Genomic DNA, 27,254 nt, shown 5'->3' with positions numbered 1-27,254 from the left:
TTGTAAAGGCCCCTTTACATTAGCAGAGTGGTGTAAAGGGGCCTTAGTATAAATGAGGTTCAATTTCATAGCTTTAATCATTTTAGTTTGTGTATGTTTTAAGGATGGTCCAGGATGGAAAGCCAACTAGTACCACCAAAGTACTTTTGGGGAACTTGGTTACCCCTTCTAAGTAGTCCAAGACAATTGTTGGACAGCCCAAAATATGACCTGAAAAGAGCTCTCTTGATATGCACCAAGTGTTATCATCAGTGCTCAGCCCCTGTGTTTCAGCATGAGAGAGGAAAAGCAGCACCAAAGGATATAAATAAAGCAGAGGGAAGGAACGAGATGAGTGAATGTGTGCTGTGAAATTTCTTTTCAATGGATTCATTTCCAAGCAATCCTAGAGGCAGCAGCAGACCGCATATAGTAAAGCAGAACACATCTATGAAAAACTTGCAGGTGTTTACATGTAGGTTGCTGGCTGGCCTCCTTTTTTTTTATTTTATTTTTTCTTGCAAAGGGATGAATGTCTGATCTTCCAGAAAGAGAGAGAGGGAGAATAATTACTAGTCTTTCCCACTCCAGTGCTGCTTGTTCTGCTTCATCCTGCGAAGAGTAATTTGGAGGGGCAGATTCATATTCTGGGAAGGGTTCCATATTCATTTCTAAGAAAATAAAGCGTTCAGCACTGGTCACACTAAGTCCTTCTTTGGTCTGTCACTGTGCCATCAGCAGTGATTGCTTTGTCCCATCTGGATTCTCTGTGCTCTGGGCAGGAATATATAACTTCATTTATCATTTTATAATCCTAGAGATGTAATGTTACACAGCACTCACGCAGAAAATAAAATAGTCTAGCACAGCCGTGAAGAAAGATGAGCTCTGAGTGCACGTTGGAAGAAAGAGAAGGAAAGTTTTCTAGGGGAGGCCACAGACAATTACCCTGTTCTTTCTCTGGTCAGAGGTTTCAACCATTTAAATATAGCTTTCAAACACCTCTGTAGTTCAGAGATATTTGGATCAAGATTTTGATTCAGGGCTTTGTGCTTAGTCCTACCACACTAGAATGTTTCCCCCGATACTAGTAATGTTTCTTCTATAGTGGTACTGCTCTTTTGTTCAGTCCTGACCCTTTACCATTCCACTTCTCTTGTGGGGGAGAAGTGTCATTTTTACAGGAACTCAGTCTTATTCAGTGGAATGCACTCTCAAGACAGGAGGAATTTTAAAGGGCCAGGATCATGCCTTGTGTTTGACTGAATAGCAGTGCCTGACTGAAGTACTAATAACAAAAGGTCCTCACAGTCCATATGGTAATTTACTCTAACATATATTTAAACATGTAAATCTGATTGCACAGCATCTAGTCTTTGTTCTCCACTCTCTACCACTAGATTTCCATAGTCATTTCCTTTTCAATCTAAGCAGATGTTAGATGCACACATACAACTCCCTTTCCAATCAATGGGTTTTTTGTGCATGGAAAGACTTTGTGATGGTGTGTATATATTTTAAGGTTTTACTCTCACTTTCCGACTAGCCCTGAGTCGCAATCGGATCCCCCATTCTGTTTTGCAAATGGATGACCCTGCAACACTTTGTTTAGGCTAAATTCAACAAAGTCTCTCTGTCTCCAAAAATAAGTGTATTGTAATTTGTTCTGTGGCCTGTATCTCTTGATGGGAGCTTCTTAGCTCCCACATAATGTCATTGACGTGTTGCGAAATGCAGGAAGCATGGGTTAGTAAGAGCACACGGACATACAGGTAATTATTTTACAGCAGGCCTTCTTTTGAAAGGGAATAGTAGCTGTTGAAAAAACCCAGCTTTTGTTATCCACTGACATTAAATATGGTCACCCTTCTCTATAAAGGCCTTTTCCTCTCACCTCACCCACCAGCCATCCAGACTCTTTCACTATCGCTTTCTATTTTGGTAAAATTCTCCTGCAGCGGGTGGCAGCGTGTGTGGGCTGGAATGAAGCAGGCATGCGTAGTATCTCTTTCTCCAAACTATTTAGCTCTTGCTGTCTCTACTTTGACAGCACTTAGCGTTTGGTCTTGTTTTTTTAATAGTTCATTCATCTGCAGGAAAGGAAGAAGGAATGGGTGCCCATGATGCTGTGCAGCATCCAGTGACATATTAATGTTGGGTTTGTTAATGGCATGTAATAAGCAATATGAAGAGAAAGAGAGAGATACAGAGAGGATACACAGATGTTTTTTCATAACATTTTTTCCCTTTTCATTTAGGCCGTGCCCAGTGTGTTACTTTATAGCCCACTGTGTGGCTTTTTGATCACACAGACACTTGTGTTCAGCAATTGTTTGCATGTTTTTGTAGTTGGTCTGTTTATCGCATGTTTGACACCATTATCCTAGGCAACTAGCAGGGACTGGGAGAAAGGTTTTTGCTTTATGCCTTTTGGAGAAGGGAGCCAGGGGTTGACGAAGATTTAGGTCAGATTTTCAGTAGATCTCACCATCCATAATTGGGGCCAGATATTCAGGAGCACTCTGTTCCCATTACAGCACCAGAAGACATGCCAGATTTTCAAAAGAGCATAGCATGTGCTGAGTGCTTTTGAAAATCAGGCCACAAGTGTCATAGTAGCAACTACTGGTTGCTATGTTTTTTTTGGAAAATCTGACCCTTATTTAGGTATCTCTGTGGGAGCTGAGCAACTTTGAAACCCTATCCCAAATTACGGGTGCTGAGCATCCAGAAAATCTGGTCTTTCTTGTCTTGGCTTAAAGCACCGGAAGAGGTTAATCCATGTCTGTCAAAAATATGTTAGCATTAGTTTCACAGTTTGCAAATGGACCCTGGGTCTCTTTGCACCAGGGTGGGTTCCAAGCCTCAATTAACTCACTGTTTCATTGCAGCTACAATCTATCAGAAAGCAGTGGCTGTATGTGCCTGATAAAGGCATGATAATGTCGACTATATCTGAGACCTTTGGCCATCACCAGACACAGGTCATCTTTTCAGATAAACCAGCAGTGCACCTACATGTCCCTGTAACTTTACTCTTTGGTGTTAAGTTTCACCATCCTCCCCCACATTTTGAGGGAGTGAAGTTGCTGTTATCCTTTCTCCTGGCCTCCTCAGCTGCAGGGACTGGATATGTTTTCGGTAATACATCCATCTGTTCCTGCCATGTGGCACAGAAGAGGGACATGCATTCACTCTTGCTATCTTGCTCAGCAGCCCTTCTCCACCCAGTAGCACACAGTAAATGAGAAAGGGAGAAGGAAGAGCCAGAACTGACTATGTTCAGTAGGGTAATTGTTTTGTAGCCTGTATTGGTGGTATGGGGTGGCCTTGCACAGAATAGCAGCATTAAGCTGTGGAGTCATGCTCTGCTAGCTCAGATTTGGGTAAAGAACTTGCAGGGCCTGCAGAGCAGCAGGTGAGAGTGCTGCATAGGTGGGATGGGTGTATAGCCATTTACTGGCTTCTTTGTTTGTTTTCCAGATTGAATTATGTTTTAAATTGAGATTGCAAAGATTAGTAGCTTCATGGGAATGGGAGTGGAAGGGAGACCAAGAGAACATGCACAGTCAGAGGCAACACGAGGCAGGGGTGGGGACACAGAGTCATGTGACCTCCCCCCTAGATTTCTGCTTGGCCTTTTGCAAGGTTACCTCTGGGCACCTGTCCCAGTATTTGTTTGGGTCTCGCACCAGGACCTGTGGGTGATTTAACCAGGGCCATAGGGTGGCTGATGCACAGGAGCCCCCTCCGGGGGACGGGGCACCTTGGAAACCATATCTGGAAGGAAACCACCCAGCCTCCAGGGGCTTGGGGCATGGCCAGGGCTGCCCCATTCCCACGCTTGGATTTCCTGTTGACTCAGAGCCTGCCTTGCTCAGTCATATGATGCTGCCGGGCCCCTGCCCTGCGCGGCAGCTGGCGGAGCCAACCCAGGCAAGTGACCGTGGAGTCCAGGCAAGCTGCACTGCAAGCTTCACTCTGCGGGGAGAAGCAGGAGCAACAGCTGGACACTGCAGGGAAGAGCTGCTGCTTTCTGGGAGGGGAGACTAAGGGCAAGGGGGAGGCCTGCCCGGGTGTGTGACCTGAGCTGTTTGAGGGGGCGGGGGAAGGACGGCAGTCGAACCTTTAAATTGTGCCCTCCTGCTATCAACAGTTATGCATCGTCTCAGTTAGAAAATTACATCTTTTTCTAACTGGCCAACTTTCCAGTCAGGTAAACATATTAATTTTCTTATTGTATTGTAGATTTTTACAGAGGAACAGCAGTTCAACAGTGAAACATTAAGCACAAAGTTGGTTAATTATCGTCTTGTAAATCCATGACCCCCTAAAACTGTATGGCTGTAGTTGGCTGTGCGCAGCATGGATAGAACTCACCTCCTCCTGTTGTAATATTTGTATCATTTCAGCATAGATCATAATCTAATAGTTATCAGCAGAACAGGGCGTGTGATGTACATTGAGTCCTGATAGGCAATTCATGAAAATATAAAGAGAAAATTACACAGATAGATTCCCTTCTGGGTATGGATTGATCATAATGACTCTAAAGAGTTCATAGCTAATATGGAAAGAAGTTAATTAAATAGAGACCTCGTCAGTATTGATTTGTGTAAATATAACTGATTGGGAAAAAAGCCAGTTTTCTGGGTAACTAGAGTAGGAGTCCTGTCTCGGGCTAGGGTTTTGAGTTGGAGTTTTTTCATAGCAAGGATTTGGACTTGACAATTCATGTTCTTAATGGTGGCATATTGGCTCTTTATTGTTCTGCTGGGTTGACAGTTCTAGCAGCCAATATCAGTGGTACAGTGACTGATTTGATTTCAGTTGTCATCAGTCCTCAGTTTTCCCACGGCTTCAGAAGAGTAGTCAGCAATTGGGTCCCAAACCTATTCTCTTTCTTACTGCCTTTATGTTAAGGAAATATTTCTTCCTTTCTCTCTCTCTCTCTCTCTCTCTCTCTCTCTCTCTCTCTCTCTCTGTCTATCCAAATATATTATGTCCATTGCCATGATATATAGATACCAAACACACAAATTCAAAGTACCGGGGTATGAGATTGTGAACTTTGTACTCCATTTCCTTTCCCTCCCCTCCGCCTACTGTAATTAGGATTTATTACTAAGGATTATTCTGTGGAATAGATCAAGCTACCTACCATTTTGCTTTGGCCCTCCAGAACAGATTTTTAAAGATATTTAGGCATTGCTGCACTCAATGTTGCAACTTCTGATTGAGTTAGGAGCCTTAGTCTAATTTTCAAAGGGGATTTAGGCACTTAGGAACCAAAATCCCATTGAAAATGAGTGCCTAAATCCCTTTTGAAAATGAGACTTAGGTTCCTAAATAAGTGATGGATTGCAGCGTGGAGTGCAGCAATACTTAAATGCCTTTACAAATCTGGGACTCCCTCAATAACAGAAGCTACAAACAGATGTGTCTTGCATTATGCTCTGAAAGAGGGAAGACACAAATGCATCCTGATCTGCGGTGGAAGGGAATTCCATTGCCAGGTGCCCTCAGCTGAAAACTCCCTGCTGTATACTCCCAAGAATGTCACCTTTCGCTCCATCAGCCACAGTGTCCCTGTTGGATGGTAGTGTTAGCAGCGGACTGTGGATGGAGAAGTGGTTGCTGAAGGAGTCTGGTAATATCCCATTGACAACTCTGAAGATTAAAAATTGGGATGTTAAAGCGGATCCAGACAGGGAGCCAGTGCAGAGCTGAGTTTCTGACTTCGTGGCGTCACTGCAGGAAGTTGAATAGATATCTGCATCAAGCTCCACACTGCAGCCACAATATGATCCATTTAGGTCCAAGGCATTGGAATAGCAAATGGAAATCTCCAGACGCCTTTATCATAGAGGGAAAAGCTTACCATGGGGGCATACATCTGAGCTGTCTATTTGGCTCTGAATACTTGAATGTTGAACCCCTGAAAACATGAATGAAGCCTATAGGCATGATTTGGTTCATCTGTATATAGGCATCTGATTGCATTCTGGAGACTGCTTCCCACAGAATTCTGCAGTCACATTGGAGTCACAAGGGGTGAGCAGAATAATTAGCCGTGAGCTTTTGGAATCCAGATGTGTTAGACAACTGTCTCATTCCTTGGAGAGGTTTTCACTGGAAGAGGGCGCCTGACAGCAAGGATAGGATCCTGCTGGAAAGATATTCGGGAATAGCTTGCAAGTTGCCTTTCCCTCCACCCCCCAGTACATACAGCTTCAGTTGTCACATGCCATTGTTGTTAAAGGAGGGCTGCTCTGGACAAGAATCCATATGTAGGGCCAGGAATGAAATCTAAACAGGAGGTGGGAAGGAACAATGTCATGTTATGCAAAAGTGACTGCTGCCTATTAAAAAAAAAAGAAAAAGTAGGCTATTGCTATCAGTGAGTTGCAATCTAAACAGCCTAAATGGTTCTAATAGTCAGAGGGCCAGGGACCTCTGCCAGAGTATAGAAAGCATAACAACTGCATTTAATAACAATCAAGCTACTCTTATAAATATTTGCATATGCTTCTTCAAAGCCTAGTACATGGCCATTCATATAATTCAGTTAGGAAGAATAAAAAGGAGAGACAGAGACAGAAAAAAAAAGGGACCCCATGTTTTGTAACTGTCATAATGAAGAACGGGCAGAGCACCAGAAAGAAGAGGAGAAGGAGGGGAAAATAAAAAGCAAAGAAAACCCTCCAAAGTTTAATAAACACAAAAGGGAATAAAAATAAATCTTTGAAGCATTTATTACCAGTCCTTGATGGAAGGATTAGATTGAAGCTCTCAGCCTTTCCAGTGTGGGTGGATGTGTGAAGTCAGTCCTTATGGTTTCTACCAATGAGAAAAGAAAAGTTGTTTACATTTCCTAACAACAGGAAACATATTGAATTAGTTCCACTCATTTGTGATGATCTTTCAAAGAATGTTTAAGGCTTCTGCTCTCTAACAATGAAACTGTGCTTGGAAACTAAATGAGACGGACTTATCCCTGGTGTAAATGCATTGAAATTCTTGGGCCAGAGTCAAAGGGGAGTTGAAGGGAGTCCAACTGTGCCTAATTTGATACAATTTGTATGCTAAGGAGGGGTCAGAAGATGGTACAAATTACAGCATCTTAGAGTCACTTGGGGCCAAATCCAACTTTTTTTAAAGTCAGTGGACGTCTTTCTACTGTCTTAAAGATGGCTACAATACACAGACTTCATGCTGATACAATAGGATGGATAGATTTCTGAAGCCCCAATTTTGCAGTTATTTGTAAATATTTTGTAAGTTAAGTAATCCATCCTCAGTTATTTTCAAATCTTTGATATCCCCACACCTTTCATATAATGGAGATTGAATTCTATTTTATTTGGCAATGAAAAAATGGTAAAATAAATAGTTACAAATATTGATTTTGTTTGATCAGAAAAAATATATTGGAGAGGTGCGTCAAGGAAATTACTGGCAGATCCTTCAAGAATGCATTCATGGATTAATAATAGGCTGTATCTAAAACAAAAAACAGAAAAGGAACAAGGCAGTATAATTTCTATACACAACATTGAGCAACCTAGAGGAGACCCTTGCTAGATCTTATTCAGTAGAAATAGAGGAAGAAATATGTGGACATACAGTAGAACTTAATTTAATTCTGACACAGAGGGATGAATGGGATCTTATGTACCTCAAATAAAAGCATATGAACAGGATGTATGTGTTTGTGCATTCGTGTGCATTTGCCTGTGTATATGGGAGGAGTGGCCCTTTCCTAACCTGGTTTATCCACAGGGAATAAAATTGTAGCCTGTTACCTTAAATAACTGACAAGGAAGGACAATTTACAATTAATCCTAAATACATCAATCATATATTTATGCATTATTAGCCAAAATTATATTTCTCCCATGATGTGAAATCTGAGGGTCCTGTTGAAAATTTTCTTTTCCTAGTAGGACAGGGTCCAGGGACAGGTAGTAATCTTGGAGTTCCCTATAACAGAAAAATAAATCAAGGTTATTTCTGCTGTAAATGAGCATGTACCTTCTGGTTCAGACACCTTTCTGATAGAATTTCTCAAAAGTATTAGACTAAATTTTGTTTGATATGTAAAGGGAAGCTTGTAGAAGAAGGCTGTTCCCTAGTACTTTGAGAGAGGCCCACAACCATTGTATTACTTAAGATAAGGACTTCCTGTTACCAAGGCTTTATACACCAAATTCTGATTTTAAGATTATAGCAAACATTAGCCAGCTGAGTGGCAAGGATGTTGCCCAGCATAGTGATCAGTTGGGAGTTATTTTTAGGATGTGGTATATTTGCTAATTAGAGAAGATTTTTTAATTGATGGGGCCAGTAAGAAAGATGTGCTAACTGCACTAGGTGTGAGGAAGGCATTTGACCATGTTGAGTGGAACTTTATTGTGGGAATCCTCTTTCATGTGGGCTTTGGTACGTATTCTGAGAATTGGTTATCTACTATGTATAAGGAAGCCAAACTATGGTTTAGATCAGTTCTTGGTCATCTGAAGTTTTCCTCTTATTAAGAATTACTTTTCAAGTTTAACCATTTTCCAGGTTTTAATGAGATTTTGGGCCATATGTCTAGAGGAGATGCCCTTGTAAAGGGCATAAGGACAGTAGAAATATATGATTTCATTCTTTGCTGATGGGGCCCTTCTCTTTACTGTATTGGTACTTGCCTTGTGTTTGTTCTTACCATATTCAAATCCAGACAGAATGCGTAAAATAAATGCAATGAACAGTGACAGGTGTGCTAAATGTAAAAGTTAGGCTGGTGCCTTTTTGAAAATTATCTAGAACTGCTGCGTTGTTCAAAAGTTCAGATAGCAGTGGAAAAATACCTTAAAGACATTGTAGACATGCAACATGTTCTTTATCTGTGGGTTTCCATTCTTAATGATCTGTCCCTATCGTCTTCTGGTGGCTTAGAAATAGATTCAAACTTATTGGAGTTGTCTTTTCTATAATGCCTCACAGAAGAAGGAACTCTATTCCATCAGTAGGAGAATGGATTAATGCCCTAAACTCAGTATACTACAGGAAAAGGGATTGAGTGAGAGTCTTCTCCAGGATGATTGAGAAAGCTCAAGAGTCACACTTGGGTTTTTAATTGTCCGGAGGCCCAGTCCTATAATGTGCTGGGTGCCAAATGCTGTGTGAAGGGTGGGGAGAATGTTGTGTTTTAAAGGTGGTTGCCCAGATTTTCTGCTGGCATAACCCTGATGAAGCCCATGGAGTTACATGGATAGAGGATTTGGCCCACTTTGTCAATTTGTAATTATGTGTTTTTCATCTTTGTTTCTCTTCTATACAGTTTTCAATTTAAAAAAATGTAAAAGAAAAGTCAGACTTCCCCTTAGCTTTAGTGGGAGTTGTATCAGGCCCCTAGCTTCACGTAGACTCGTCTCTGAATTTGGCTCACTGTGCCGACTCTGCAACTGGAGGACCTCTTGCCAAACAGCAGTGTGGAGAATGTCATATATGCAGAGTGTTTTCAGCAACACTATTACTCTTGCACCAAAAAATTAAAAATTCTGCACTGAAAAAATAAAAATTCTGCACACAATATTTTAAAATTCTGCAAAATTCTGCAAATTTTATTTGTCAAATATATGTGGAGGCTCCAGCATGGCATTGGGAAGCATAGGCCACTGGCTGCACAGAGGTGGGAGATCACTGTGCAGCGCCCCCCCGAGACATGGACTTAGCAGTGAGGCTACACCCAACCCTGATACAGCGCAAGGACTGGGCCTGCCCCAGAAATGCCCCAGAGCTCTGCCCCTTCAGGCCAGGTGTAGGCAGGCAGGCTCAGCAAGCCAGGATCCAAGTGTGGAAGGGCTTAGTATGGGGGATCCAGGTGTGGGTTCAGAGAGTTCTGTGTGGGGCAATCTGGATGTGGGCAGCTCAGTGGAGGATCCGAGTGCGGGGCAGTCTGGATGCACAGGGGTTTGTTGGGGGGTTCTGGGTGCAATGGTAATGGGACTCTGCAGGGGAGTCCAGGTGAAAGTGGTTGGGGATCAACGGGGGGAGGGATGTGGGTGTACAGGGGACTGAACTCAGCAAGGGGGCCTGGGTGTGTGGGCAGCCCTGCACAGGGATCCCTCCCCCTGCACCTGAGGAGCAATCAGTGGAGGAAGCACGGGAGGGGAGGAGGAGTTTGCAGAGCTTCCTGCAGCTGGGGGAGAAATCTAGGTGTGGGTCTGACTTGGCTCCAGGTGCTGTGCAGGGGAAGAGGAAGTCCCGTCCTCCCCAGCCCAGCCAGGACTAGCAGCCGAGCCCGGTGCAGGATAGAAGGCACTAGCTGGGTCTTCCCCAGTCCCATCCCTTGCCCCACAATGATTTACCTCTCTGGTGGCTGCCCTGGGCACCTGAAACATATTGCTGGGGAGGGTCGCTCACTGCTCTTATGACTTCCCTTTGCTTCCCTGTCAGAAAGTCATTTTTCTGCAGGGAGGTGAAGAAATCTGCAGGGGACATAAATTCTGTGCATGTGCAATGGTGCAGAATTCCCCCAGGAGTAGCACTATGCATGGCTTGCTGCTTGTGCTCATGGACAAAATTAAGTAGAACAGCTTACGATGATCGCTGAACCCATTATGTTACATGGAATTGGATGTAAGTGCTTGCCATGTTAACATCCGATAAGATTTAGGAGAGGAAGCCTTTTTAAATTTAAACTGATGATTTTTGTAATGCTGTCTTTTAAGATTTTGATTCAGCTTTTCTAAATGTTAAAATAATGCCTGTGCTTTTGCCTGATCATCTGCAGTGCACAGCAGGAGTTCATTTTAATATATATGATCAGTTATTGTTGATAGTTGGTCACTGGATATGTAGTTCTCTTTTTGTACATGCTGGTCTATTCCCTTTCCCTTCTAATCATTTTTTGCAGTTTAATACGATCAAAATATTTAAAACAGAAAACACATTGTACAGGGCTGAATATTTTTACTGTAGGCTTTGAAAAAATGAAACCTATATGAGGCAAAGTGCTTGCCATTAAATTCTGTTTTCTTGGAAAATACAATTAAGCCTATGCAAGTCTGAAGTCATTTGCCAGATATCAACTGTCATGAACATGCTCCAATTTATAAGCATCCAGGATTTTTCACTGTTACTTTCAAAGAACAGGGTTAAATGCGTGCCCTGAAATAGAGTTTGAAATGGTTTGTTAATCTCTATTAATCTGCTATTCCTCTAGTCAAATACATGTGTTTATTTTTCTGGTTAAATTGTTAATGATATTAAATTGGCTGTTGGAAACTGAATCATGCTGCACACATTTCCCTTACTGTTTCTTGAGGCTATCTTATGTTGCGGTCTTTGAAAGAACAATGTATTTTATCATTTTAAAAGATTACACTAACTTCTTGCAGATGCCATCCCACCAAACTATTACAGCCTTTACTACAGAATCGTAAGATTTGACGTCTCAGCGATGGAGAAAAATGCTTCCAACTTGGTGAAGGCAGAGTTTAGAGTTTTTCGTTTGCAGAATTCAAAGGCACGGGTATCTGAACAACGAATAGAACTGTATCAGGTAAAGCTCTGACTATTACTGTGGATTGTTTTACTAAGTCCTTATGACAACATTCCCTGCACCTGATTCTCTGGTTTAACCTCAAATGACTCCATTGATTTCAGTGGAGTGACTCCCAGTTTACACTTACCTAAGTGAGGAGAGAATCGGGCTTCATGTGCTCAAAATTGAAAAACTAATTTCAAGTGTCTTCACAGTTCAAGCTAGTAAATTAAAAGTAATAATAATACTTTGTACTTCTACATCTCCTTTCATTGCAAAATCTCAAAGTGCTCTACAAATATTAATTCACTAATTAGGTCTTACAGCACCTTTCTGAAGTAAAAAATTTCTATTATCCCCAATTAAACAGATGGAACAAAATGAGGCAGAAAGAGATTAAGACCCAATTTTCAGAAGCACCCTATAATTTTGGGTGGCTAGCAACTTCAGTTGAAGTAATGTGTAATGTGCTCAGCACCTTTGAAAATTAGACCTCGGATGTCTACATTTGGGCATGCAACACTGGAGAGTTCTTATGAAACTTGACCCTACACATGACCTGCCCCAAATAACACACTGAGTCAGTGTCAAGAGTAAGGAACAGAATCTAAGATCCTAACTCTATCTAATCACTAGTTTACATGTGAGAAATGGGACTGTTGTTCTCAGGCTTAATCACAGACTATGGGGATTGGAAGGGACCTCAGAAGGTCATCTAGCCCAACCCCCTGCTCAAAGCAGGATCAATATCCAAACAGATTTTTGCCCTAGATCCCTAAGTGGCCCCCTCAAGGATTGAGCTCATAGTCCTGGGTTTAGCAGGCCAATACTCAAACCACGGAGCTATCCCTCTCCCCTGATCCCTAACTGGATCAGTGCCTGTTTACTCTTCCTTACCAGAAATGGTCATTATAACATTTCAAAGTGAGATTACAATTTGAGGCTTTATTTGTGGCACTGTTTCTGTATGACAGCCACATAGATCAAAGGGGAGGGAGGAAGCAAAAACAGAGAGACAAAGAGTTATATGTTCTTGTCTCTCTTCCATAGGTCCGTCCTGCTGAGACTTGTTTATATTTTAATAAAATGTATTTTTGATGGTTACTCTGAAAGTTCACCAGGCACTTCAGCTAATGACATATGGTGACTTAGGAGCTCAATTCCCAAGAGTTCTCACCAAAGGGGTATGTTGGTTATCATATGGGTATTACAGAAACCACATGATACTTGTGTAGCAGTGCCTCTCTGCTGGGCATTCTGCCCAGGATCACACCTGTTAAACCCCAGTAAAGTCCACAGAGGAGACTCTGGGCAGTATCACTGACTTCAGCGAGACCCCTTGTGGAGTTAAGTACAGCTCAGTGGAATAAGGGTATTACCATTTGCTTTAAGAGTTTGTGCTGCTCTCTTGAAATTGGATCTCTGCTGCCATCATCCCTGAGAAGCTGTCATGAGAAGTATGCACTGCAGTCATCATTTAGGCCAGGGATACATGGAATTCTGTTGCAAGTGCCCAGCTTGCAAAACAAAGGATCTCAGAATCCTCTTAGAAATCAGCAGCAGGAGTGCTGGAGTTCAGATCTGCAGCTGGTTGTAGACTGGAACCTGGCTTTATTTGATACCCCCGATGGAGTGGGAGATAAGTTCAAATATATATGATATGATTTTGAAGTTTCTGTAACATTCCTTAAAATAAAAAAATTAAGTGAGTCTTTGATGAAGGTGACTGAAGCCCTCTATTTATAAACAAGATAGGCAGATCATAGGGGAGTGACATTGCAAGCTCACTATGCTATCACACCAGTGTGTGTCTCCCTACCCGAGGGTAGTTCAGTCTGTGTACTGACTTGGTCTCCCTACTGAGACTTCCTCTAAGGGCCCAGCTCCTCAATGGTAGTTAGGCACCTGGCTCCCATCAACAGGAGTTACAGTCACAGTGCTGCTGTGGTAGCTAATCAGCGTCCTGAAAGGTGTGTATTTGGGGCAGCCTGAGTTAAACCCATTGAATTTCTTCATTTAGGCATTGAAGGACAGGAGGGTTAAAAAATGTGCCTTTTTTAACTGAGTACCTGACTGGTAATGAGGGCCAGCTGGAGCTCATTATTGGGGGTATGAGCGTGAGCAAGCTTGTGCCCTTGGTAAAGTATAGACACCTGGGAAAAGGCAGGTACTTTGACCTTATATATACAGTTATTGGTGAGGGCTGCCTACTTTTTTGTGTTGGGCAGGGGGTAATGAGGGAAAGTTTTCTATCAGTAATAAATCTAGACTAGAGTGAAATCAAATCTAACTTCCCCAAAGAAACAGAAGGTTAAAACCAGCTAGCTGTGTGTATTCTTGTATAAGAAGAATGGGTCGTGCTTATTATTTTGCTCTTACTTACTGATTGAAGATACCAAGCCTGGGACTATAATACAGTTTTAGGTCCTCAGTGTGATAAACTGAATTTGTTTGCAACATTTCCTCTGCAGCACATCTATTGGAGTGATGGGTTTGTGTGGCCAACTGTTCACTGGGTACTGAAGTGAGACACTCTGATTCATTTCTTAAAGGCTTCTGAAAATCTGAGACATCCTTATGGCCAGTTCCCTCCTCTCTTGGTTTTTATTTTCCTTTTCACTGAGGTCTAGTTACCAATCTTGCATCGTTATATGCAGCTCTCAATAAAAGGGTTGACCCCAATCATTTAGCTAGCTCTGTGATGGTGAGTCTGTGCTATAAAGTACTTGACTAGTATTCTGCCTATATGAGCACCACCATCTCTAAGTACTGCTAAATTCTCTTTCTGACCACCCCAAGACCTACCAGCCAAATAGGAGGCAGTAAAAGAAGGGGAACTTGGTGGGGTCTTCAGAAGACCAGTTCTTTGAAGTGCCTCAGTTGGCTCAAAGATGAATTGTTGTCCAATTAAAGAGTTGGAGCTGGAGAGGAAGGGAAAATCAAGGAGGGTGGGTGGGAGAGAGGGGATTAAAAAAAAACAGATGTCTTGGGAATGGAGGAGAGCTTGAATAGAAGCATGGGGCTAGGATGAGATTGAAACTAGAGCTAGAAGCTTCAGAAGTGGAGAGGAGAACCTGCATATTGGAGGTAAAGCAAGGATTGTTGAGGCAGGTTCTTAAGTTCATTGGGTTGCTAGAGGCAGGCAGGAGAGAGAAGAATAAAAGAAAGTTACTATCTGCAGAGACGTTCACAGCCAGCCCCTGTCACTGCTTCTAGTACACAATTCCTTGCACGGAAAGCGAGTCTCACACAAGAGCAGCAGGGCTGCTAGTAGGGTCGACCTGCACATTCCATGTTCCCCTTCCATGCATAAATACAACCCTAACTTCGTGCTTCTCTGTGGGATATGTGGAAGGACAACTTGTGCTAGGCTTTCTAGTACTAGTGAGCCTGGAAGGGACAATGTGGCTTTGCATCCCACATGGGGAATATATAATTTGATTGTTAGCTTCCCACTCCCTCTGAGTTCAGGAATGAGTATTTGAATTATGTGTCAGAGTTGCATTAATGAGATCCTATTAATTAGTTCCACACCCACCAGTTTCAAGAAATGAGTGTGCATGCGAGTCCTCTACCTACCTTTTTGCAGCTGAATTCAGGCAGGTTGGGAGGGGCAGGAGCCACTTCAAGGGGAAGGAGGTGTTCCCCAATATGTTATGTGCAAGAATGATATGAGGGGTTGAGGGCTCCATGGAAACAAAGAGACCTGGTTAACTTTGCCCTGTAGCAGATTTCACCTCATAGTCAGAGAGGCTATGATTTGATCATGTGCAGAGGGACTGGGACTAGTTGGTATTCTTCCTAACCTGGCTAGATAGAAGTGAATGGAGCATGCATGGAAGGACTGGGTCCTAGTATTTGAGTTAGTGTCATAGTCTGATGTTGGGAACAATTGCAGTCAAAAATATAATGGTGGGAAAGAGAAAAACTAGGAAATTAGCATGTGACAGCTATCACAATGATGAACATTCCTTGCATTCTCCCTCTAGTTCTCCAGGTACCTGGGTCCCTCACCTTACAGAACTACTCCTTCAAGCTGAAAAAGTTAGAAGGCAGCATCTTTGCTCCTCTAAGATCTCCTATGACAGTACTCACCCATTCCTTTGAGGCCTCATCAGACAATGGGTGCACTGCTTTTTGCTAAGTTCCAATAAAGGCACTTACTTCAGGACTCTATTAAGACAATCTAGGGCCTAGATGCACTAGAACACAAATCACCCAGGTCTCCTCCCCCTCCATTTGGTGTGATGGTGCCAGTGTCTTCTTTCCCAGAGAGGTGGGGTAGTGGCATGGAGCCTCATTCTTACTCCAGGAGCAGTAACAAGGGCCTTCCTCCCCTTAGGGGTAGCAGAAGGGTCCTCTTTCCCCATCCTCAGAGAGGCAGGGTTGGCAGCAAGGAGGCCTCCTTATATTTACCCCAATAGCCAGAGTGTAGCTGTTTGAGAGGTTGGCCCAGGCCTTCTACACTCCTCTCCTCCTGTCACATAATAGATCTCAGAACACCCCATTGAGATGCACAGGGAATTTACGCTTCTCAAAGCTATTGTTTCTGTCTCCCTGTGGACTCAGGCAGACATGACTGCATCGGTTACATCAGGGGCATATATTCAAGATTTTCTTTACAGCCACAATGGCTAAAAACTTAAAATGAAAGCTTATTTCTGAGGTAATGACATGACTCCACAAGCTGGTCTCAGACATGCACTTATAGTACCTATGCCTTAATCTGGCTCTGATTGACTCTATTCTGTCGATATTCCCCCTTCTGTACATTGTGGGGCCACTGTAGATACCAGGGGATTTGTTTTAGTTCTGGCTCTTCCGCTGACTTGCTGTGTGACCATGAGCAAGTCACTTGGTGTCCTTTATACCAGATTCTGGTGTCTTTTAAATCAGTGTAAATTTGGGGTACTTCCACTGAAATCAATGCCTGAGTTGTGTAACTGAGATCTGAACAAGACCCTGCATGCCTTTGTTTCCCCATCTGTCAAAGGGGTATAATAACACTTACTTTCCTGCACAGTGGCATTCTGAGGATCAGTGAAAAGCCCTGTGCAGATATGAAGTGCTGTATAGGTGCTAACTATTTCATCCTTATCATCAAAGGAAGGCTCTCAGGAGCAGGAACCAAATTTCTTCTGTATTACTCAGATGCTGTCATCTTTCCAAGACTGTAACAGGTGGACGGACCCACAGAGATTTAGACTTGTCAAAAGAGCTATAATTTCTGTCCCTTTTCCTCCCTGAATCCTCCCTTTGATCAGTTCATGGTGGCTGCTGAACATCAGCACTCTGGAGAGTGGGAAGCTGGAAAGAAATAAAACAGCACAGCCACAAACACCAGAGAATGATCCTTCCTGCTCCCTCCCTAGCTATCGGCTCGAGAGCATTCACATGATGCACCTTTGAATGTACACAAAGACTTTAGAGACTATTAGGAGGCTAAAGTACTTTTGGAGGAGGAATAAGATTAAATAAACAAGTCCTAGCATCCTCCAGTGGCCCTTGCTATGTTTTTAAAGATTTATGCCAAATGCAGGCTTTATTAGAAGTTGATCAGATAAAGCTCGATGCTATGGGAATATCTTTGTTCATCAGTACTTTGAAGACTTCAGCACATCTTTCTTTTATTAAGGTGCTTCTATATTTATGAATAAAGCCTCTGCACTCTTCTGAAAAGGCCCAACTTGTATGAATAACATTCCAAAAATAAATAGGCACCTTAGCAAAGCTGGAGAAGTGAAAAGCTCAGCAGGGCAGACTCCTATCCACTCTAGTTCTGAGAGTTATTGTTTTTAAGGTAGCTTTATTAGGTACAGACTGTCAAACAATAACATGTTAAAATGACTTCCCATGGAACCGGCGCCATGTTTTGGTAACACATCATAAAGCATTGTGAAGCATGCAGTTGAAACGCTGATCTTACTGTGGCTGCTATCTGAGGCTGCTATATATATGGGTACCTGATAGGCTGGTAGAAGAGAGGAATGCACCACGTGAAACATTAGAGGAAGAAATAGTCAAGCTGAAATAAGCACGCAGCACCAGGGTAGAGCCCAAGGGGGACATCAGATTACAATGAAGAATTTGAAGAAATTGGGAGCAGAATTTTACCCTTTGTGTCTCAGGGCCCAATCCAAGACTTCAGTGGCATTGGATAAGCCCCTAAGAGCTGAGCAAGTATCAGAGGGGTAGGCGTGTTAGTCTGGATCTGTAAAAGCAGCAAAGAGTCCTGTGGCACCTTATAGACTAACAGATGTTTTGGAGCATGAGCTTTCGTGGGTGAATACCCACTTCATCGGATGCAAGAGCTGAACAGTAGTCTACATTTCAGACAAAGTTACCTCAAAAATTTTAAGGGCCCCCTTTTGAGGTGCAGAATGACGATGCCATCATCCCATTATAAGTCAGATTTAAATGTAAACCACAGCCACTGTTCCAAATACCACACTTACAATTCAGATGGCCTTTTGTCTTGTTTTCAGTTAGGGAGTACAGTTAGAACTAGATACTAAAAGCTTGGGCCAAGTTACGCTCCTGTAAATTTGAAGTAATTACATTGACTTCAGTGGAGCAACCCCAGATTAACCTTATTGTAATTGAGAACAGAACTGGGGGGCGTCATTTCTTTTTTGAACGAGAATTCTAAGTGATTCACTGGGCTTGCTAAGTAATGCTTTTTTCATGCTATGGGAAATACTGGTCAGAGAAACTGGATTTGGGAATCTGAACCAGGACAATCTATCTGTATTATAAAACTCACCTGAGGCATTTGACTTCACTTGGCTGGTTTTACGATGGACTACATATAAAGCAGCTTATTTTGATAGTTATCACAATTTATATGATATTTTCCAGAAATTATACTCTTGCAATCTGAAATTTAGCCTTCACTATGGCAAATACACTGTATGCTGTGAAACTGTAAACTTTGTAGGATATGTGGGCTTAACAGTTTTCTTCCCTGCAAAAGGAAAAAGTGAATTGGTGAGGCATGGCGGGTCAGTATGTCCGGATATGTGGGGTATATTTCTGCCTAACCTGTTTTCTATTTGTACTATAATTCCCTTTTGTCCAAATACTACTTGTCCTGTGAAGTCTGGCACACACCAGACCTTATATAGAGTATCTCTGGCGTATCAGTTGATAATGCATATCAGTTGATTAGAAAGAATGTCATTTTAAAAAAACATTACATATAACTATCTATTGTGCCAGGGCTGCCCAGAGGATTCAGGGGGCTTCGGACAAAGCAATTTCGGGGGCCCCTTCCATAAGAAAAAGTTGCAATACTACAGAATACTATATTCTCGTGGGGGCCCCTGCAGGGCCCGGGGCCTGGGGCAAATTGCTCCACTTGCCCCTCCCGTCCCCGCCCCCCCGGCAGCCCTGTATTGTGCTTTTGGAAACTCGCCTCACCTACCGAAGTGCAGCTATCTCCTGACTGGAAGCAGCAACTGTTGGAGACAGGGTCTGGGAACCAATCCATATCCTATTAGAAATTCACACAAGTGCATACATATTCACAGCTATACATCATTGCACATAGAAATATAGACCATTGACTGACAGCGATTATTTACAGTTAGTGGCAGGTATACCTTATTAAAGCAAAAGAGTGTCAGAGCAACTGAATGCAGAGGTGCAGTATAGTATTTGGCTACATCTTAGAGTCTAGTAATTAATACCCTCTAGGATACAGGGTTGGGCAGGGTTCCTACCCCCAAACAAGCAGGAGTTGGGAGTGTTATGGAGGGAAAAGCTTTAGCCTCCATTTTGGGCAGAATTTCAGGAATGATAAAGAACCTTGAGCTGTTGAAAGTCATCCTTTTGGCCGATGAAGGAAGAGAGATGACGAGTTAGAAAGAGAGTTTAATAAATCCTGGGTCAGAAGAATGACCATCATAGTATTACAGTGCCTTTTGGGCACTGACAAGAGCCTGGGGGTCCCTTGGCAAAAGGAGCTGATACTTTGCTCTGATTATTATTCATACAGGACTTCTTTACCACTCTACAGAGAAAGGGCTTCTGCCACACAGCTCCGTCTTGGGAGCTAGAATAATTTGTTAAAAGGGACCCAGGCATGAGCAAAAATAAGGGAAGAGTGAAGCAGAGCACAGGGACCCCTTCTCTGCTAAAAGAAGAGAGAAAGGTACCCCCTTCTTTCACCGTTGTGCAGGAACACAGATCCCCTTCTCCCATGAAATTAGAAATCCCTGGGCAGGGAAATATGAAGAAGTTGCAGTGGAAAGAACAGGTGCCTGATGGGAAGAGTTTGGTGGAGTTCTAGTCTTCCTACCTGTAGATGGAGCAGCATCAGTGCTTGACAGAGAAGAAGGGATGACCCCATGAATATAAGACTCCTCCCTCCCCTTCATAAAATAAAAAGGATTGAAGAGGAGATGGTCCGTTAATGAGCTTCCTCTCCCATCTTGGAATAGAAGATCCCAGGGCAACAACATGGCTCTGTTGCCCCTTAGGTTCCACAATACTGCTAGCACTCCACAGTGTATACACAGGGAAGCAGTAATCAGGAAAGGAGGCAGATAAGTGAGTAAAAAAGATTTGAGTGTGGAGGACAGTGAAGAGAAAAGGTTGAAAGAAAATTGACATGGGGCAGAGTAAAGATTTGGATGGGAGGGAAGTTAATCATAAGGGGAAACTGGAGTTTAAGGGAAACAAGGCAAACTGAGAGATGGAAAGGAACAAAGAGGAATGACTTATGGAGCCAGACAGGATCTTGAGAGATGTAATAAGTCAAAACATTTGACATTGGATAGTAAGTATGGTACTAAAATATTGCAATAAAATGCACATGAATCTGAGCTATAGATGTCAGGGGACATGACTGTAGGAGGAGCAGGAGAGACCTAATTTTAGATGGGAGATGAGCACATGATCACACAGGATTCTGAGGGTAGGGATAGGAGAGTGGAAAACCCATTCTTGCTTTGTTGGCTTTGGCTCCTAGTTGTTGGTACTTTAATAAAACATAACTTGCCTCTGGCAAGTTACTGTTAAATGGCTAGATAAATGTACAGGATTTTTTTGTTTTGCTTCATTTTGATTTTCTGAGCTATCTTAAAATCTTCTAAACTGGAGGAAATTGCACTGAGTATTTCATAATCTTCTGGAAGAAGGATTCCCAGTCATCTTTTCCGGTTTGTTGCTTCCTCAATGCAGAGTCTTCCCTCCTGGTTAAGTGTAAAACATGCATTTGTAGAAAAGAGGCTGAGGAAAACCAGGGATGTTTCCCCAGCACCATATATTGTACCCACTCATGCATAACCTTCATTTGGCTGGCTAGAGTCTTGCTTGGAGAATAGGGATGTCTTCTGAATGGCTCATCCCATCACCACAAGATGATGCAGTGCTGTATCATCACATTTAGAGACCTGTCCACGATGACCACCTGAACTGGTGGTCAGCTTCCTTTTGATCTGCTTTCACCACTCCTCCATCCCTCCTCCATACCTTCAAAGCAACTAGCATGACAATGCAGCTAGGCAGATGTTCTCAGTGCAGTTGCATTGCACCTAGATATAAAGTGGATTTGGGTCTGTGTTCAATATGTTCTCTTTATTTGGAAACTTGCATGAAGAACGTGTCTGGCAAGTTCCAAGCAAATGTATCACTATAGATTTTCAAAACATTTTGGCAAGTACTTTGTACTTTTGTATTTTGGCAAGAACTCTTCACCTCATGTGTTAGTTTCTAAGGTCCAGATTCTGCCCTCAGTTAGAGCCTGTCCAAAGCCCACTAAGTCAGTGGAAAGACCCACATTGACTTCAAGTGAGGTTTTGGATCAGGGCCATACACCCTCATAGCTTTATAATATTGCATAGGGTTGTATGGATCAGAGCAGACTCTGATTCTGAATGTTTTGCAAAATCTGTTCCAGAAAAATCTTGAAAATTGATGCAGCAAATCTTATAGCAAATAAATGATTGATCTCTTGCACTAATGGTGAGAACTACTAAACAAGCAAATGCGTTTAAATCAGTTTTATCAGATAGTGGGTATCTTGTGAAATGTGCTGCAAAAGCTTTTCACAGCTAATTTACCACATGAACTTTCACACAGAATCATTAAAGAAAAGAAGATGAGCAATCAAGAGATGAAAGTGGTTTGCAACAAACATATAGATTTGTTTCTTGCTAGAGTGCAAGATTTTGATCTCAGTTCCTGAATTCGGTAGTAGAGTGAGGAAAAATTAAGGACTAAGGTGAAGGTTGATTACTCACCCTTACTCCTTAGAAAGAATGGGGTGAAGTCAAAGAGGACAGTCTGAGAATATCAGTGAAATCTGGGATCTGACAGGGAATGAGTCTCTTATTCACTGGAGCAAGTGGCACACACTTCAGAGGAACCAAAACCTTCATATGTCAGAACTTGGAAACATTTTCACGTATATTCATGTACATTCTTGGCATCTTACCTGAGATCACAGTGTGAACTGTAAAAGAGGTTATCCTGAGTGATCATTTACAGCCATAGTGTTGTTCATAATAATCTAATCTCTCATGCTCTTCCCTTGACCAATATCAGTACACAATTGGTCATTGTTTAGGGCTGTTCAGTACAAGGGATAAAAAGTTGAAAGAAGGTTATTTGCATTATTGACGAAGGACCATGAAGTAAAGGATATTGACTGATGAGTAAGAGAAGAATTAGTGAGTCTGCCGAGATGTTGTAGTACAAAACAGTCTGAGAGGTCTGAAGCAGCAGAGGAGAGGACAGAAGGAAGTAAGTTATAAGTGAGCCGACAGTATCTGGAAGGAGGTCATCAGGAGAGGGGAAAACAGATTATTGACAGGTTTTTACAAGAGAATACCCCCACTGCTATTTCAAAAAAAAAAGAGCTAAAATCCACCTTAATTGATTATAGTTGCAACCCTATTTAAGGTGGTAACGTAACAGACAAGATAGTTATTTTAAGGTTGTCATTTGATTTTTGTGTTTTGAAAATTATCCAGCAATTTTTGTAAAGGAAGGGTAAATTGCCAAAAATGTTTCCTAATACTCAGTGACTATAATATCCAGCCCCAAATATAAAATACCCTCATTATTGTTAAAGCTTGGCCTTTGATATGTGATCAGAGTTTTCTAGGCTTTAATTGATGTTAAAAAGCATTGTATCAGCCTGCATTTGTATATAGTCATTGTAAAACTGCAGTTGGGATTTTGTTTGTTTTTTAAGGAGGTGATGGATTTATTAGCCAAAATTACCTAGTAATAAATTACAAGGTTCCAGGAACACTTGTTTATAGTTTTTCTGTTCTTTCATTTTTGTAATGTAATGGCTGAATACCAGCAGCTGTTGGCCAATCCACCATACCAGGATTACACTATATCCTGGAAGTCCTTATGCCTCTGGATAACTGTGCAGTTGAATAGTCCAACTGAATTTAATAGGACTATCTATGTATGAACAGTTATCCAGATGAGTGAGTGTTTGCAGGATCAGGATCTAATTTGGAGCTTAACTATATTTACTCTAAGAAAGTTTCTTTTTGGAATTCTAGTTATTTGAAGAGAGTTTCTAATTATTTGAAGAGAGTTTCTGTCTGTCTGTGGGATTCTTACCTTTTTCTGTGTGGGGGAAGGGAATATGCTGTTTTAGATGGTTATTGTTTTAGAAGTCATTCATTCATCCCCTATTTTCACCACTTGTTCTGTGAAAAGGCCAATAAAAAGGTTAAAACAGAGCATTTCTGTATTTGCATTGCTTAAAAAGTTAGACATTCAGATCCTCAGCTGGCAGAAGTCAGCATAACTCCATTGGTGTGAAACAGAGCCACACCGCTCTACACCACCTTAAGATCTGGTCTAGGTTGAAAAAAGAGTTGAATTTCTACTACTTTCAGAAACTCTCCATTATTGTTTATTATGATATAAATAGCAGTGTGAGTTTACACAATGCTTCACAAAACACAGAATAAGACAATCCTTGTCTTCAATATTTACATTGGCAGCTGATATGTTTTGTCTCATTATTTACTGAAAAATGCAGTACTTTCTTGGGAGTGAGTACTCATACACACACTAAGAAGGTTTATCTTCCAAGATTTTAATGATTTCAGCTAATTGTCTTGTTCTCCTAGATTTTTTTTAAGTCTTCTTTTTAAAAGCTAATGCACTGTAAAAATAAAGCGGAACGAGTGGCAACAGCAATTGAGAATACAGCCTATACTAGAAATGCATTTATAGTTTCCTCTAATTTCTATCTGTGATGAAATTTGAACCCTCTTTACCCTACTCTTCGTAATTCCAGAATCTCAGAAAAGCCTGCTGTCTTCACAATGGATGGGGAGATGCATACATATATCCCTCCTCGCTGAGCAGTGAATGCACCCCTTTGAGCTTCAGGGTTACTTCAGAACTGTTCAAACTTTATAGTGAGTCCCTTTATAGAATTAGTAAATAGCAGCATGTTTGGTGGGAACGAGAACAGAATGGGGAATGGCAGAGAAGGGGAGTTTTTTGGTCCTTATGCTACCACCACTAGAAAATTTCACCATAAGATATAATACTTTGGGGTCTTGTAGGCAATAAGCAGCAAAAATGTGAATGCCCCATTTGTTTACAGTGCCTTGGGTGTATTCTGCAAAGATGCACTAATGTAATCTGCAAAGGACTAGACTGTGGAACCCTTACTTGCATCCATGAGGATTTATTCCTGTGACTAGCCCCTTTGAAATCACTGTGGGTAATGTCTACACTACAGGATTATTCCGATTTTACATAAACCGGTTTTATAAAACAGATTGTATAAAGTCGAGTCCATGCGGCCACACTAATCACATTAATTCGGCGGTGTGCGTCTATGGTCTGAGGCTAGCGTTGATTTCCGGAGCGTTGCACTGTGGGTAGCTATTCCGTAGCTATTCCATAGTTCCCGCAATCTCCCCCGCCCCTTAGAATTCTGGGTTGAGAGCCCAGTGGCTGATGGGGCAAAAATCATTGTCGCAGGTGGTTCTGGGTAAATGTCATCAGTCATTCCTTCCTCCGGGAAAGCAACGGCAGACAATCATTTCGCGCCCTTTTTCCCTGGATTGCCCTGGCAGACGCCATAGCACGGCAACCATGGAGCCCGTTCAGCTTTTTTTTTTTTACAGTCACCGTATGTGTACTGGATGCCGTGGACAGAGGCTATACTCTAGCACTACACAGCAGCATTCATTTGCTTTTGCATGATAGCAGAAACGGTTACCAGTTGTTCTGTACCGTCTGCTGCTGGTGTAAATTGGCAATGAGATGACGGTTATCTGTCCTTCTGTACTGTCTGCTGCTATCATGGGTGCCCCTGGCTGAGATTGGCCAGGGGTGCAAAGGCAAAACTGGGAATGACTCCCCCGAGTCAATCCCTCTTTTATGGTTTCTAGAAATAGAGTCAGTCCTGCCTAGAATATGGGGCAAGTGTACTAGAGAAGCAGTGTATCAGAGAGCACAGCTGCTCCGTGTCAGATCCCCCAGAAATGATGAGCTACATGCCATTCACGGGAGGTCCCCCTGCAACAACCCTACCCGTTGCTTCCCTCCTCCCCCAACCTTCCTGGGCTACCATGGCAGTGTCCCCCCCATTTGTGTCATGAAGTTATAAAGAATGCAGGAATAAGAAACAGTGACTTGTTAGTGAGATAAAATGAGGGGGAGGCAGCCTCCCCGTGCTATGACAGTCCAGGCAGGACATTAAGCGGTGCGGGAAAGAGGAGCCCAGCATGCCGCTGCTATGATAGTCCAGGCAGTACAGAATCTTTTCTTTACACAGGAAAGGGAGGGGGCTGATGGAGCTCAGCCCCCAGTTGTATGATTATGGTTACCAGCCGTTCTGTCTCATCTACTGGGAATGACCAGGAATCATTCCTATTTTTACCCAGGCGCCCCCTGCTGACCTCACCGGAGGCAAGCCAGGAGCACTCACGGGCTGATGGTGACGACGGATATCAGTCATATCGTACCGTCTGCCACCAGGGAGGGGAGAGGAGCGGATACTGCTCTTCCCTGCTGCACCCCCCATCGTGTCTACCAGCAGCATTCAGTAGACAGGGTGACATTGAAAGAAGTCAGGAAATGATTTCTTTCCCTTTTCTTTCACGTGGGGGGGGAGAGTAAATTGATGAGCTATTATTCCCTGAATCACGCCGGACAATGTGTTTGAACCTACAGGCATTGGGAGCTCAGCCAAGAATGCGAATACTTTTCGGAGACTGCTGGGGACTGTGGGATAGCTGGAGTCCTCAATACCCCCTCCCTCCCTCCATGAGCGTCCATTTGAGTCTCTGACTTCCCGTTACGCTTGTCACGCAGCACTGTGTAGCCTGTAGATTTTTTTTTCAAACGCTTTGGCATTTCATGTTCTGTAATGGAGCTCTGATAGAACAGATTTGTCTCCCCATACAGCGATCAGTTTCAGTATCTCCCGTATGGTCCAGGCTGGAGCTCTTTTTGGATTTGGGACTGCATCGCCACCCGTGCTGATCAGAGCTCCACGCTGGGCAAACAGGAAATGATAATCAAAATTTTGCTGGGCTTTTCCTGTTTACCTGGCCACTGCATCGGAGTTGAGGTTGCTGTCCAGAGCGGTCACAGTGGTGCACTGTGGGATACTGCCCGGAGGCCAATACCATTGATTTGCGGCCACACTAACCCGAATCCGATATGGTAATACCGATTTTAGCACTACTCCTCTCGTCGGGGAGGAGTACAGAAACCGATTTAAAGAGCCCTTTATATCGATATAAAGGGCCTTGTAGTGTGGACGGGTACAGCGTTAAATAGGTTTAACGCTGCTAAAATCGGTTTAAACACATAGTGTAGACCAAGCCTGAGACTAGTCCTGCGAGTGCTCATCAGCATGAGTTAGGGTTCATTAAACATGTCTAAGTAGATGAGGTCTTATGCATGTTTCTGACTATGCTGCTCCATCAGCCTTTACAAATAAACTAGTGTGTGTGTGTTTCTTTCACAGGGTCCTGATAGTACATGATCATACCCGATGTAAAGCATAGGCAACTGGGCAAGAGACCACCTGTGAGTTTTGTCAAAGTGCCCTCAATTCATGAGTTTGTAAAAAGACACTTGGTCCAGAATATTTTTTTTTTAACAGTGCCATAGAAAACAAGCCCTTGAAGGCATGGCCCAACTTTGGGAACCTCTGATCTAGAATAATCCCATCCCTTAAGGATAAATACATTAAAGATTATAAGGCGCTCAGATACAACAGTAATGGGGATCTTGAAGAGATTAACAAAGACATTTATCCCAGCCATTGCCTTTACAGAGGGATACCGTACACAAAAGGAGAGCAGGGAAAAAACGAGAAATTGCTTTCAGATGTCAAAGCAATACTACCAAATAAAAATGATACTATGTGTAATTGTCCAGAACTTTACTGGATACAGTCCTCTTACCTGGGTAATTTTTCCATCACATTACCACATTCACTTGCATACCATGCTGCTGTGCAGTAACCCTTTTTAAAATCACAACTGTGCGAGCCCACATGAAAGCTAGACCAAAAAAGCACTTTATACACACACAAGATCATTCACACACATATCTTTATAAACTGCAGGTATTTCACAGAACTTTCACTCTCCTTTTGCATAGCTTGGGCCTGATTTTCAAAGGCGTCGTTCACTCGTACACCAATAAAGCTGTGTATGCACAGACCTGTGCATGGATGCTTTTGAGCATCGTCACTTACCCATGTGTGCAGATGATCAAATGTGTCGCT

The 27,254-nt window shown here is 42.5% G+C and overlaps 1 protein-coding gene across 1 annotated transcript in view; it reads left to right on the top strand.

The window, feature by feature from the left end:
- Positions 1–27,254, top strand: part of TGFB2 (transforming growth factor beta 2) — a 76,977-nt gene that overhangs the window by 35,804 nt on the left and 13,919 nt on the right. The window contains exon 2 of the mRNA XM_030557489.1: positions 11,370–11,533. Within this exon, the coding sequence (XP_030413349.1) occupies positions 11,370–11,533 (164 nt within the window). The remainder of the gene's footprint in view (positions 1–11,369; positions 11,534–27,254) is intronic.

The sequence above is a fragment of the Gopherus evgoodei genome, chromosome 3 (assembly GCF_007399415.2).
Source record: "Gopherus evgoodei ecotype Sinaloan lineage chromosome 3, rGopEvg1_v1.p, whole genome shotgun sequence".
Classification (NCBI taxonomy): Eukaryota; Metazoa; Chordata; order Testudines; family Testudinidae; genus Gopherus; species Gopherus evgoodei.
This window is presented reverse-complemented; position numbering and strand designations above follow the sequence as displayed.